Here is a 14,317-nt window from a genome sequence, read left to right as displayed (position 1 = left end):
TTAACTAGTGGTGGGACAGACTGCTCAGTAATTTCTTTGTCCAGTTTAATACACATATTGGTCTTATCCTTCTACGGCCTGTACTGCAACAGCGACCGATGAAGGAAGCCGATAAAGGAGCGCAGCATCATCGACTTGAAAGTCACCTCTGTTAAACCCTATGAGGTATCTATAAGGACTGTAAAGCGATGTTAACAGTCTTCTAGTGACAGTGGGAGCCGTACATAGAAGCACTGACCAGGCACGCAGGCTTCAAAAGTCTAGTGATGGACTACAGGATGTTGTCCGTTCTCTGAGCTTTACTTTTCGCTACAGTCACGTAATCTCTCAGCGCATAGCTTTATTTCATTTCTTTGCAACTGTTATATATTGAGTGCATCATATACAGTTAGTTACACAAGAAAGTTTACGCCGCTATCCGTATGAGATAAAAGACACTATTATGAATATAAGTTTACATGAAAATACGTGTTATTACTAATCGTACAATTACCTAATACTTAATTCAGTTGCCACCATTATAGATTACAGCTTGGCACCTCTTTGGCGTGCTTTTCACGAGTTTTTTCTGCATATTCTTTCTCTTGGTAACGATCTCCATATCGTCCTGATTTTATGACAGCTGCTTCAAAGTACATATTGGCTTTCCTTGAAGCTCAATCTTAATATACGACCAAACATTTCGATCGGATTTGCATCCGGAGACATTGCAGGCCAGTCCATCGTGGACACCCCGTTGCCATGTTTCCACGCTGTACAGAGACACCTGCGATGTTTCGGATCGCGTCGCATCGTATCCGCCGTAGTTTTATTTGGGCCTGACTCAAAGTAAGATCTGGTTTCTGCTTCAAAAGACGCATGCTCTCATTGTCCTGAGTTTTTGTTGTCGCTCACTTTAGCCCTGTCTCCGGTAAATCATCCACGTTTCCAACCTGTAAATATCGTTGGACCCACTTCGCAAACGAATGTCTTTGACTTTCTAAGAATTTTAGCAGCAGCTCCATATGAAAGCTTTGGTCCCTTTGGGTGATTTACAAGTAACACTGCCTTGTGAGGCTTCAGATATTTTGCACTCATTTTAAACTGCAACCGACAAAAGGAAACATTCAACTCTCGCACTGTTTATCTAAACACTGTGCAAAGGCACATTGATTGCAGATCCGACGCGACTACCAGAGATGTCGCTGCGGACGTTATTACGGCGTACACTTTCTTGTGGCACTGACTACATGCAAAATTAGCATGCCTTAATGCACCACAAAAGATCGTCTAATTTATTTTTATGAAGCAATGAGCCACATATTGCTCAAGAGCCGTATCATTTAGACCAAACAGTATGTAATTTGTGTCGAGAAAGTGAAATCTGATCCGTTAAGAAGTTACCTGACTATGAGGAACACTACTGAAATTGCAGAAGAAGAGTGTGAAACAATTTACACTCAGTTCAATACGTGGCTCTCACTGTAAAGACTGACAAAATACGTCCACTGTATTTTTAGAATCCACTCCATAGGATGTGAGCGTATTAACTGCCTCTAATATTAGCTGAACCTACCACTACTTGTTGATTGTTCGCAGTAACTTCTTCTGCATATAAGAAGCAGATTTTACACTGTTATACAGCCACTATGAAGAACGTAGACTATATGCCCACCTGTCTCATTTTTTCCCTTACCTTTGGAGAGTCTGTTGTCATCAAAGTGACGCGGTGTCCTCTTTCGAGGAGTGCTTTGGTCACGATGTGAAACGGCAACTGGTGGCTGAACGAAGCGGTCGGCGAAATAACCAAAATCTTCGCGGCAGACGAACCACCAGCGAATGTCAGGATTGCCAGGAGGACAGCTCCGAACGTTGCCATTGCTGAAACAATTATTTGTGGCTGTAGAAGGAATACCAATGTAAAAAGAACGGAATTTAACAATACCGGAAAGTATAACCAACATATTCTCCAAACAATAGTCTCTTTGTTCAGCTTGCAGTGATAACTGCAGTTGATTGTGATCTTGTACGGAAATCCTTCGTGACTGATCGTACACTAAAGAGCCATAGAAACTGGTACACTGCCTAATACTGTGTAGGGCTCTCACGAGCACGCAGAAGTGCCGCAACATGAAGTGGCATGGACTCGACTAATGTCTAAAGTAGTGCTGGAGGGAACTGACACCAGGAATTCTGCATTTTTTACACAGCACGTTGCAAGGCATCCCAGATATTCTCAGTAATGTTCATGTCTGGGGAGCTTGGTAACCAGCGGAAGTGTTTAAACTCGGAAGGGTGTTCCTGGAGCCATTCTCTAGCAATTTCGGACGTGTGGGATGTCGCATTGTCCTGCTGGAATTTTCCAAGTCCGTCGGAATGCACAATGGACATGAATGGATGCAGGTAGTCAGAAGGATGCTTACAAACGTGTCACCTGTCAGAGTCGTATCTAGACGTAGCAGGAGTCCCATATCACTCCTACTGCACTCGACCCACATCATTACAGAGCCTCCACCAGCTGGACAGTCCCCTGCTGACATGCAGGGTCCACGGATTCATGAGGTTGTCTCCGCAGCCGTACACGTCCATCCACTCGATACAAATTGAAACGAGACTCGTCCGACCAGGCAACATTTTTCCAGTTATCAACAGTCCAACGTCGGTGCCGACAGCCCCACGCGAGGCGTAAAGCTTTGTGTCGTGCAGTCATCAAGGGTACACGAGTGGGCCTTTGGCTCTGAAAGCCCATATCGATGATGTTTCGTTCAATGGTTCGCACGCTGACACTTCTTGATGGCCCAGCGCTGAAATCTGCAACAATTTGCGGAAGGGTTGCAATTCTGTCACGTTGAACGATTCTTTTCAATCGTCGTTGGTTCTGTTCTTGCAGGATCTTTTTCCGGTCGCAGCAAGGTCGGAGATTTGATGATTTATCTGATTCCCGATATTCACTGTACTCTCGTGTAATGGTCGTACGGGAAAATCCCCACTTCATCGCTATCTCGGAATGCTGTGTGCCATCTTTCGTGCGCCGACGATAACACCACGTTCAAACTCTTGATAACCTGCCATTATAGCAGTAGTAACCGATCTAGCAACTGCGCTAGATACGTGGCTTATACAGGATGTTTCACGAAGATATGTACATATTTTGATATGTTATTCTACAAGTAAAACTAAACAAAATAGTTCATATTAACATAGGCTCACAAATGTTTAATTACGGAGTTACGACTAATAAAAGATTTTCACCTGAAATTTCGCTAATATGAAGCCATTGAAAAACTGTACGAGGTGAAAATAAAGCCCCATTTCCTTTTATTTTGTTGTTATCGTTCTGGTGAATCTAATAAAACCTGTCCCAGGCTTGTATCTGCAGTAGTTTTCCAGAACAACCAGAGAAGCAACAAAGTAATTTCGTAAATTTTTTAATTTATTAACTACTTGGCCCAATTTGTTTTTTAAATTCCAGAAAGTTGCGCAAAGTTTTCAACAGAAGATGTAGAGAATTTGATTTTGGAAAAGTGATGGTAATAATGTTAACTGAAACAGTATGGATGTGTCAGATAATCGGCTTGTGTTAATACCATAGTACACGTGAATTCATGTTAAACCGGAAAAAACAAAGGTCAGTGTTAGGGAAGTTGTCCAGTGTACACACAATTTCACAGTGCATTCACAATACAAGTTCGAAAACGTCTCCACCGAGTTCAATGCATTTAGCTGCACGTGTATGGACAGATTTTGTTGCTAGTTTCGTTTATTGCATTCATAATGCGAGCAAGTAATGACTCACGTGTATTGATTTTCTCCTCAAAACTATGTCTTTCAATCATCCCCACACACAAAAATTCATTGGTGTTAAACCGGGCGATCTGGGTGGTCATAGACGTGTAGCACCACGACCAATCCATTTCTGGGGAAAATGTTCGTTTAATTGTGTAGTAATGGTGTTGGTGAAATATGGAGGAGCGACGTCATGCTGAAAATACATCTGCAATCGCGCAGCAAGTGAAACATCTTCGAGCAAGCGGGACTTTTGTTCTTAAAATAATTGTAAGTACGTCTTGCCCGTTAGACGTCTTGGGAAAATGAATGGTCAAATATAATGAAAAATACGCCTCAGATGCGAAGATTTTCTGGTCTTAAATGAATGGTCCAATGAAGTTTGTGTTGATTATACCACACGACACCACACGTTTATGCTAAATCGCTGTAGGAAATAGCATTGCACTGGTGCATGTTGGTTTGCTTCATAGCATACACGCTCGTTATGTAAATTGTTTATACCATCTTCAGTAAAAAAAAAAAATGAAATGATCGAGTCTTATTTCAGTCGACATTTTTGATCTCTTCACTCAGTTTTTTTACAGAGACCAGCAAGCTCTCTGACCGAACACACTGAGCTACTGTGCTGGCATCCACTCAGCTAAGCAGGAGTAGGTTTAATAATGAATAAAAAAAAGGAGCACGGATAAGCTACTACGAACAGCATAGTGAACGCATTATTGTAGCCAAGATAGACACGAAGCCCACGCCTACCGCAGTAGTACAAGTTTATATGCCCACTAGCTCCGCAGATGATGAAGAGATCGAAGAAACATATGATGCGATAAAAGAAATTGTTCAGATAGTTAAGAGAGATGAAAATTTAATAGTCTTGGGGCACTGGAATTCGATAGTAGGGGAAGAAAGAGAAGGGTAAGTAGTAGATGAATGTGGACTGGGGGTAAGGAATGAAAGAGGAAGCCGCCTGGTAGAATTTTGCGCAGAGCATAACTTGGTATAAGAATCATGTTAAGAAGGTTGTATACGTTGAAGAGGCCTGGAAACACTGGAAGATTTCAGATAGATTATATAATGGTAAGACAGAGGTTTAGGGACTAGTTTTTTAATTCTAAGACATTTCCAAGGGCAGAAGTGGACTCTGACTGCAATTTATTGGTTATAAACTGAAGGTTAAAACTGAAGAAACTGCAAAAAGGTACGAATTTAAGGCGATGGGACCTGGATAAACCGATAGAATCAGAGGTTGTAGACAGTTTCAGAGAGAGCATTAAGCAACGATTGACAAATATAGGGGAAATAAATACAATAGAAGAAGAATGGGTAGCTTTGAGAGATGAAATAGCGAAGGCCGCGGACGATCAAGTAGGTAAAAAGACGAGGGCAAGTAGAAATCCTTGGGTAACAGAAGAAATACTGGTTTTAATAGATGACAGGAGAAAATATAAAAATGTAGTAAATGAAGCAGGCGAAAAGGAATACAAATATCTTAAAAATAAAATCGACAGGAAGTGCAAAATGGCTAAGCAAGGACGGCTAGAGGACAAATGTAAGGATGTAGAGGCATATATCACTAGGGGTAACGTAGATACTGCCTTTGGAGAAAAGAGAACCACTTGCATGAATATCAAGAGCTCAGATGGAAATCCAGTTCTAAGCAAAGAAGGGAAAGCAGAAAGGTGGAAAGAGTATATAGAGGGTCTATAGAAGGGCGATGTAGTTGAGGACAATATTACGGAAATGGAGGAGGACACAGATGAGGATGAGATGGGAGATACGATACTGTGTGAAGAGTTTGACAGAGCACTGAAAGACCTGTGTCGAAACAAGACCCCGGGAGTAGACAACATTCCGTAAGAACTACTGACGGTCTTGGGAGAGCCAGTCATGACAAAACTCTACGATCTGGTGAGCAAGATGTATGAGACAGGCGACATACTCTCAGACTTCAAGAAGAATATAATAATCCCAATCCCAAAGAAATCAGGTGTTGACAAATGTGAAATTACCGAACTATCAGTTTAATAAGTCACGGCTGCTAAATACTAACGCGAATTCTTTACAGACGAATGGAAAAACTGGTAGAAACCAAAGTCGGGGAAGATCAGTTTGGATTCCGTAGAAATGTTGGAACACGCGAGGCAATACTGACCCTACGACTTATCTTAGAAGATAGGTTAAGGAAAGGCAAAGCTACGTTCCTAGCATTTGTAGACTTGGAGAAAGCTTTCGACAATGTTCACAGAAATACTCTCTTTAAAATTCTGAAGGTAGCAGAGGTAAAATACAGGGAGCAAAAGGCTATTTACAATTTATACAGAAACCAGGTGGCAGTTATAAGAGTCGAGGGGGCATGAAAGGGACGCAGTGGTTGAGAAGGGAGCGAGACAGGGTTGTAGCCTATCTCCGATGTTATTCAATCTGTATACTGAGCAAACAGTAAAGGAAACAAATGAAAAATTTGGAGCAGGAATTAAAATCCATGGAGAAGAAATAAAAACTTGAGGTTTGCCGATGTCATTGCAATTCTGTCAGAGACAGCAAAGGACCTGGAAGAGCAGTTGAACGGAATGGACAGTGTCTTGAAAGCAAAAGATGGATAACTGAATGTAGTCGAATGAAGTCTGGTGATGCTGAGGGGATTAGATTAGGAAATGAGACATTGTAGTAAAGGAGTTTTGCTATTTGGGGAGCAAAATAACTGATTATGGTGGAAGTAGAGAGGATATAAAATGTAGACTGGCTACGGCAAGGAAGCATTTCTGAAGAAGAGAAATTTTTTAACATCGAGTATAGATTTAGGCGTCAGGAACTCTTTTCTGAAAGTATTTCTATGGAGTGTAACCATGTGTGGAAGTGAAACATGGACGATGAATAGTTTAGACAAGAAGAGAATAGGAGCTTTTGAAATGTGGTGCCACAGAAGCATGCTGAAGATTAGATGGGCAGATCACGTAAATAATGAGGAGGTACTGAATAGAATTGGAGGGAAGAGGAAATTGTGGCACAACCTGACTACAAGTAGTTAGTAGGACGTAAGTTAGTAGGACATAAGTTCGTAGGACACATTCTGAGGCATCAAAGGATCACCAATTTGGTATTGGAGGGTATCGTGGAGGGTAAAAATGGTAGAGGTAGACGAAGAGATGACTACACTAAGCAGATTCAGAAGGTTGTAGGTTGCAGTAGGTACTCAGGGATGAAGAAGCTAGCACAGGATAGAGTAGCATAGAGAGCTGCATCAAACCAGTCTCTGTACTGAAGATCACAACAACAAGGATACAGATTATTGTACTCCAGTGTACGCCATACCTTAGATTGTCAAATGCATAATCATTGAGAGGTACGTCGTGTACTGGTACCCGGGCTACGTCGAACGTCATCCATAATATCCGCATCATAGTTTTCACGCATCGAGCGCTCGTACTGATTATGAACGCTAGGTAGAGAACCTGTCTCCTGTAACATTCGAAATACTCCACTAATGCTTCGTGCACTCGGAATCCTCCGAGTTGGATAACGTACGTGATATTCGTTAACTGCAGCCGTAGCATTACCATCACATTTGCCATATCGGCATATTGCTCTCCCGTAAATTTGAAAGGCATCCCTATTTCATAAATAATCTACAAATTACCACAGTACTATGTGGTTTCACTTATTACACTGTTGTTATTGCGTTCTTTCACTCAACAATACAGAAAGCTAACTCGTGTCAAGGTTAGGAAACGACTGAAACTATTCACTAACGGTTGACAACAATGACATAAACGTTTCTAAATTCCTAATCGAAAGTAAACAAATTTACTTGTATAATAATCTTTGCTTCTATGGATATTGTGGAAAACTACGGCAAATACACGTCTGGGACATACTTTATTAGATTCAGCAGACCGATAACAACAAAATAAGTGGAAATCGTGCTTTACTTTCACCTCGTACAGTTTTGCAATGGCTTCATATCAGCGAATTTGCTGAATTTCAGGCAAAATGTTTTATTAGTCGTAACTCCGTAACTAAATTATGTTTGTAACGGCTTTTTTCTTTTATTTGTGGAATAAAATATTTGCATATCTTCGTGAATCACACTGTATGGGCATTGCCTACCGCAGCGTCGTTTTCTGCCAGTTTACATATCTCTGTATGTGAATACGCATACCTATACCAGTTTCTTTGGCGCTTCAGTGTACTTCTGCTTCTGCACGTGAACTCCGGCAGCCACCTTATGCCGTGTGCCGAAGGGTCCTCTGTGCACGCACCGCTGTCACGCTCTGCTGCTGTCGCGAATGACATTCTCCGTTCATTATAAGAATAAACTTGATGTAAACGAACACGAACACGATGACTGATCAGAAGCCGCAGCGCACGCACACTGGTGTTGTTACGCTCTTGGAAGTAGGTCCTACTTATGTATTTGATACGTTACGTTAAATGAAACTTTAAGATATTCTAATGTATTAACAGCCAGCAACGTTTTTCTTAATCACGCTTTAGCTATTTAGTTTTTATTTCAAAAACCGTGTACAGTTACAGTCACTGCACTGTTGTACTCCGATTGTCGCGCTGTTAATGCGCAGGTTCAAAATGACTGAGGCTACTTCTTCTTCCATAGTGAAACATGCGTGTGGAACACTGTTCAAAAAGTGCCGAGAAATAGGTTGTTCTCTATGTTTTTCGTAAGTCTACAGAAAAAAATCAGCTTTGAAGTTTTCCGAGAAAATGTATTCGATACAGTTGAGTTGAAACATGCACTGGATTTTGTAACGGAACCTATTAAAGGCTTTACTTTACCGAAGAATGCGATACCCTCCAAATTCAACCAGTTTAAAGAGTATTTATGATTATAGAAAAGTTCTTGTGTATGTTAACAATGATTGCATAACATGTCTCCATAAACAGTCAACCCATTAAACTATACTGAATAACTGACCCACACAAAAGTTAATATCACTTGATCAATGATACAGCAAATGTCATCATGTAAAAACACTAAATTCATCTTAAATAATTAATATGAAGTACGAAAAATAGTGGCCAACTTACGCATTTTGGATCTCCTTAAACAAAAATCACCCAGTGAAACCTATTTGTTCACTGGGACCGTTTTCACTCAGTATTCACGTAAACACTCCTATTTTAGACGAAAACCAATGTAATTCTTAATAATTCATGTTACTTATTTATGCAAATTAGAGAAGTCAATTGACAAACTTCTAAAAAACGGCCTTTTTGTAACAAAGAATTATTCTGTCAAGTCAACAAATCTGTCTGTCATTTTAATAACCTGTTAAATTATGTCACTCGATATAAATTAATAACTTTTCTGCACAAATTACGATAACAGATGTACATGTGACTTATAAACTATATCTCTTTTTTAAAGTTCTTTGACAAGGTTATAAATACAAGCAGCAAGAAGGGTTGGGAGCGGAGTCTGAATGTCACTTTGGTAAAGTGTATGCGTGTTATTGTTCGAGGTGGATAAACATTGCAAAGAGCATGTAAAAGAAGTGCTACTTTGTGTTCTGTCATTGTCTTTGGTGGACAGTGGAATTAAGATGGCCAAAAGAGTAATAAATATTTGAAGTTTAAATATTTGTTGGTTTCGCTCATTATTTATCATCATAAGCACATAAAAAACACGGGACCTCATCTTTTTACCCCTAGACAACCAGATTTAGAGCCAGCATTAGCATCGAGACACAGCAGCGATCCAGCAAGCAGCAGCCAACCTAACATCAGGTGCTAACAAGCTCCGTAAATGGGAGTGAAATAGTGCGATTACAGCAATATCTACGACTAGGCGACCATTATAATGTATAGCGGAATTGGTAGAGTAGTAACTGTTAAACTGTGTGCAGTTCATGGATCGCTGGTACAGGTCTCACCTTAGACAATTTGAAATATCTACATCTCGTAATTGTAAACTTCTTTATCATTTTTTTATGAATAACGCACGTCTTCTTGTTTCTAATTGCATATTGCACGCGAAATTCCTGCTTTCATTTCAAATATTAAGCATTAATTACCCATAGTTAATGAAAGACTGTTAAAAAAGATTGCTTGAATTAAGAAAGCTTAACAATGTAATTTTTAGGGCAATAATGAAAAAATCAAATACTCTTTACTTGGGACTATGTCCATTGGTTTATACCACACATGTCTCACACGAACCAGAGTGAAAGGTATCGTAGAAACATGAAAAACAGCATCGAGCACACCGTACAAATGAAGTATTTTTACCCTTCATTACACTATGAATCCAACAGAACTGATGTGGAGCCAAGTTAAGGGATCTGGTCCGAGAAATAACATGACTGTTAAGCTGTCAGACGTAGTGGAACTAACGCACGGTGATTCTTCACGTCACTGCCGAACGCTGGCGGGATATAAAACAGCACCGCCATAAAAGGAGAAAATACGGTGCCTAGGTGGTTTCGCGGATTCTGTTGTTGATCGACTCGTTATCAATGTAGCAAATGACACTTCCAGAACTGAAATGTGTTTTTCGAATTTGGATGAGGAAAGAGCCAAGACGACTGACTGTGAATAATACTCAGTGTTCAACAGTACGGTGAAATCGCTGCAGCACGCTTTTGCATCAGACATAGCTCCCTCAGAAAAATTACCCTGTGTGTAAGATAGGAATTTTCATCTCTCTTGTTCGTAAAAACACTCCTGGAAATTGAAATAAGAACACCGTGAATTCATTGTCCCAGGAAGGGGAAACTTTATTGACACATTCCTGGGGTCAGATACATCACATGATCACACTGACAGAACCACAGGCACATAGACACAGGCAACAGAGCATGCACAATGTCGGCACTAGTACAGTGTATATCCACCTTTCGCAGCAATGCAGGCTGCTATTCTCCCATGGAGACGATCGTAGAGATGCTGGATGTAGTCCTGTGGAACGGCTTGCCATGCCATTTCCACCTGGCACCTCAGTTGGACCAGCGTTCGTGCTGGACGTGCAGACCGCGTGAGACGACGCTTCATCCAGTCCCAAACATGCTCAATGGGGGACAGATCCGGAGATCTTGCTGGCCAGGGTAGTTGACTTACACCTTCTAGAGCACGTTGGGTGGCACGGGATACATGCGGACGTGCATTGTCCTGTTGGAACAGCAAGTTCCCTTGCCGGTCTAGGAATGGTAGAACGATGGGTTCGATGACGGTTTGGATGTACCGTGCACTATTCAGTGTCCCCTCGACGATCACCAGTGGTGTACGGCCAGTGTAGGAGATCGCTCCCCACACCATGATGCCGGGTGTTGGCCCTGTGTGCCTCGGTCGTATGCAGTCCTGATTGTGGCGCTCACCTGCACGGCGCCAAACACGCATACGACCATCATTGGCACCAAGGCAGAAGCGACTCTCATCGCTGAAGACGACACGTCTCCATTCGTCCCTCCATTCACGCCTGTCGCGACACCACTGGAGGCGGGCTGCACGATGTTGGGGCGTGAGCGGAAGACGGCCTAACGGTGTGCGGGACCGTAGCCCAGCTTCATGGATACGGTTGCGAATGGTCCTCGCCGATACCCCAGGAGCAACAGTGTCCCTAATTTGCTGGGAAGTGGCGGTGCGGTCCCCTACGGCACTGCGTAGGATCCTACGGTCTTGGCGTGCATCCGTGCGTCGCTGCGGTCCGGTCTCAGGTCGACGGGCACGTGCACCTTCCGCCGACCACCGGCGACAACATCGATGTACTGTGGAGACCTCACGCCCCACGTGTTGAGCAATTCGGCGGTACGTCCACCCGGCCTCCCGCATGCCCACTATACGCCCTCGCTCAAAGTCCGTCAACTGCACATACGGTTCACGTCCACGCTGTCGCGGCATGCTACCAGTGTTAAAGACTGCGATGGAGCTCCGTATGCCACGGCAAACTGGCTGACACCGACGGCGGCGGTGCACAAATGCTGCGCAGCTAGCGCCATTCGACGGCCAACACCGCGGTTCCTGGTGTGTCCGCTGTGCCGTGCGTGTGATCATTGCTTGTACAGCCCTCTCGCAGTGTCCGGAGCAAGTATGGTGGGTCTGACACACCGGTGTCAATGTGTTCTTTTTTCCATTTCCAGGAGTGTATAATACAGTGTCAGGTGAGAACGAGAGCATTTTATGCTTTCCGTCTGGTCACCTAAGAAGCGTGCGGTAGTGCTACAGTTTTGCCGAATACTATTTCATTCTGTTAAAAAAGAAATGACATTAGAAGCTATATTGTTTCTTCGCTCTTCTCTTCTTACGTCTGAACTGCAACTGCACACATCATTGCAGGTTAGCTGGACCAGTGACTGGCCAGTGCTGCCGAAGTTTAATGCTCTGGTAAAGCCGTTGTCCCGCATTGTTGTTCAGCCTATATGCGTGTAACACACCATAAAACGTTTTCTCATGATCGTTCTTGACTGTACTGGACACAGCTTGGCTTCCGCTCCAATTGAAACTAAATCCAGGGTGATTTAAGCAAACGCGGAAGAATACATCCTTATGATGTACACAGTATAGCGGTAAACCTCTGTGTGCTCTCTAATCTCTCTAGTACTACCACCGCTGTCTCTCTGCGAGATATACGTAGGAGGAGAAAGCAATGCATTGATTGACTCTCCTAGGGACGTACATTACCTGAATTTTAACAGGTAACCACACCGCGGTGAGGTGGCACCCTTCTAGCAACTGCCATTGGAGTTGGATGAGGTCTAGCGCTTACTAAACGAACTGTTACGAAACGCACTGCCTTCTTTGAATCTTCAGTGTTTCCTTTATCAATGCAGTCGCCTGCGGAAACCAGGCTGACAAGCAGTATTCAAGTAGTGGTCGAACGAAGGTCTTGCAAGTTACCTCCTTCATGGGTGGTCTGCGCGGAATTAGCCGAGTGGTCTTAGGCGCTGCAGTCATGGACTGTGCGGCTGGTCCCGGCGGAGGTTCGAGTCCTCGCTTGGCAATGGGTGTGTGAGTTTGTCCTTAGGATATTTAGGTTAAGTAGTGTGTTAGCTTAGGGACTGATGACCTTAGCAGTTAGGTCCCATAAGATTTCACACACATTTGAACACATCGTGGGTGGTTTACACTTCCTGAGAATTATTCCAGTGAACCTCAGTCTGGCGTTGACAGATTTGCGATTAGTTTTTTACGGTCTTCCCACTTTAAGTCACTCAGTACTCTCACTCACAGGTATTTAGTGAACGTGGCTACTTCCAATGATTGTTCTGGAATTGTGTAATCGTACAGTAAAGCGTCTTTCCGCCTATTCATGCGCATTACAATGCATTTGTTGATACTGACGTTGCAGCAAGCACTGACACTCTGCAGGTACTATGGCATCTCGCTACAGTTCCCTAGCGGAGGAGGAGGAGGAGGATATTGGTGTTTAACGTCCCGTCGACAACGAGGTCATTAGAGACGGAGCACAAGCTCGGATTAGGGAAGGATGGGGGAGGAAGGCGGCCGTGCCCTTTCAAAGGAACCATCCCGGCATTTGCCTGGAGTGATCTAGGGAAATCACGGAAAACCTAAATCAGGATGGCCGGACGCGGGATTGAACCGTTGTCCTCCCGAATGCGAGTCCAGTGTGCTAACCACTGCGCCACCTCGCTCGGTAGTTCCCTAGCGCTGTGACTTCTCCGTGTATAACAGCATCGTCCGCGACAAGCCTCATGCAACCTCCGATGTTGCGCAGTAGGTCACTTACATATATTGTGAAAATAAATGGTGCTATATTTCTCCGCTGAGGTATGTCGGAAGTTACTTTTACTTCTGAAAATATTTTTCGATTAGAATTGATGTCTGTGTTCTATTTGCTCATAACTGTTCAGTCAAATCACAAAGTGGATCTGATACGTCGTACGCTTGTGTTTTTTTTTTTTTTTTTTTTTTTTTCGTAAGGCGACAGTGCGCAACTATATCGGACGCCTTCGGGAAGTCAAGGAACACGGCCTTAGTGTGGGGAGCGGCATCAGCCTTCCGGCACTCGTGGACCAACAGAGCGAGCCGAGCTTCGCACGGTCATTGTTTGCGGCGTCCGCTTTGCTTCCTCTAGACTGGAATTTCGTTCTGCACAGACGTCGTAATACGCGAGCGTAAAGCACGATCCAAAACTCCGCAACATATTGACGTCAGTGATATGGGTCCAAAGTCTTGTGTGTCGGGTCGAGGACGCATTTGGAGAGCGATGAGTGAGTAGCGACTGCAGTTGGTACTACAGTGGCAGCAGAAAGCCCTGCATGCGAGCCACGAGACGCGGATGGTCGGCTGTCGGTAGTTGGAGCCAGTCGCTAAATTTACATAACTTTCGGTACTATTTTAAGAGATCCAATTTCAGATAACACTATAACATATATGTACAAATTTTATGTGTACATTCACTTGACATTTACATAAAATACAATCGAATGGACCAAATTAATCACATAAAACTAGGGACCCGGTTTCCCGCGTAAGAGTCAGAGAGCCACTCCATCTCTTTCTGGTTTTACTCAGGTTGTACGCTCTTTTGTGAGATCAACTGAACTGCTACCTGGAAAAAAAAAAGCCGACGCGTGAAGTA

General features: G+C 43.2%; 1 protein-coding gene across 2 annotated transcripts in view; it reads right to left on the bottom strand.

Moving 5' to 3' along the window:
• Nucleotides 1-14,317, bottom strand: part of LOC124622258 (UDP-glucosyltransferase 2-like) — a 125,845-nt gene that overhangs the window by 94,911 nt on the left and 16,617 nt on the right. For both annotated transcript variants that reach the window (XM_047147919.1, XM_047147920.1), the window contains exon 2: nucleotides 1,676-1,860. In XM_047147919.1, the coding sequence (XP_047003875.1) occupies nucleotides 1,676-1,858 (183 nt within the window). In that variant the 5' untranslated portion in view covers nucleotides 1,859-1,860. The remainder of the gene's footprint in view (nucleotides 1-1,675; nucleotides 1,861-14,317) is intronic.

This window comes from Schistocerca americana, chromosome 7 (genome assembly GCF_021461395.2).
Source record: "Schistocerca americana isolate TAMUIC-IGC-003095 chromosome 7, iqSchAmer2.1, whole genome shotgun sequence".
NCBI classification, from domain to species: Eukaryota; Metazoa; Arthropoda; class Insecta; order Orthoptera; family Acrididae; genus Schistocerca; species Schistocerca americana.
This window is presented reverse-complemented; position numbering and strand designations above follow the sequence as displayed.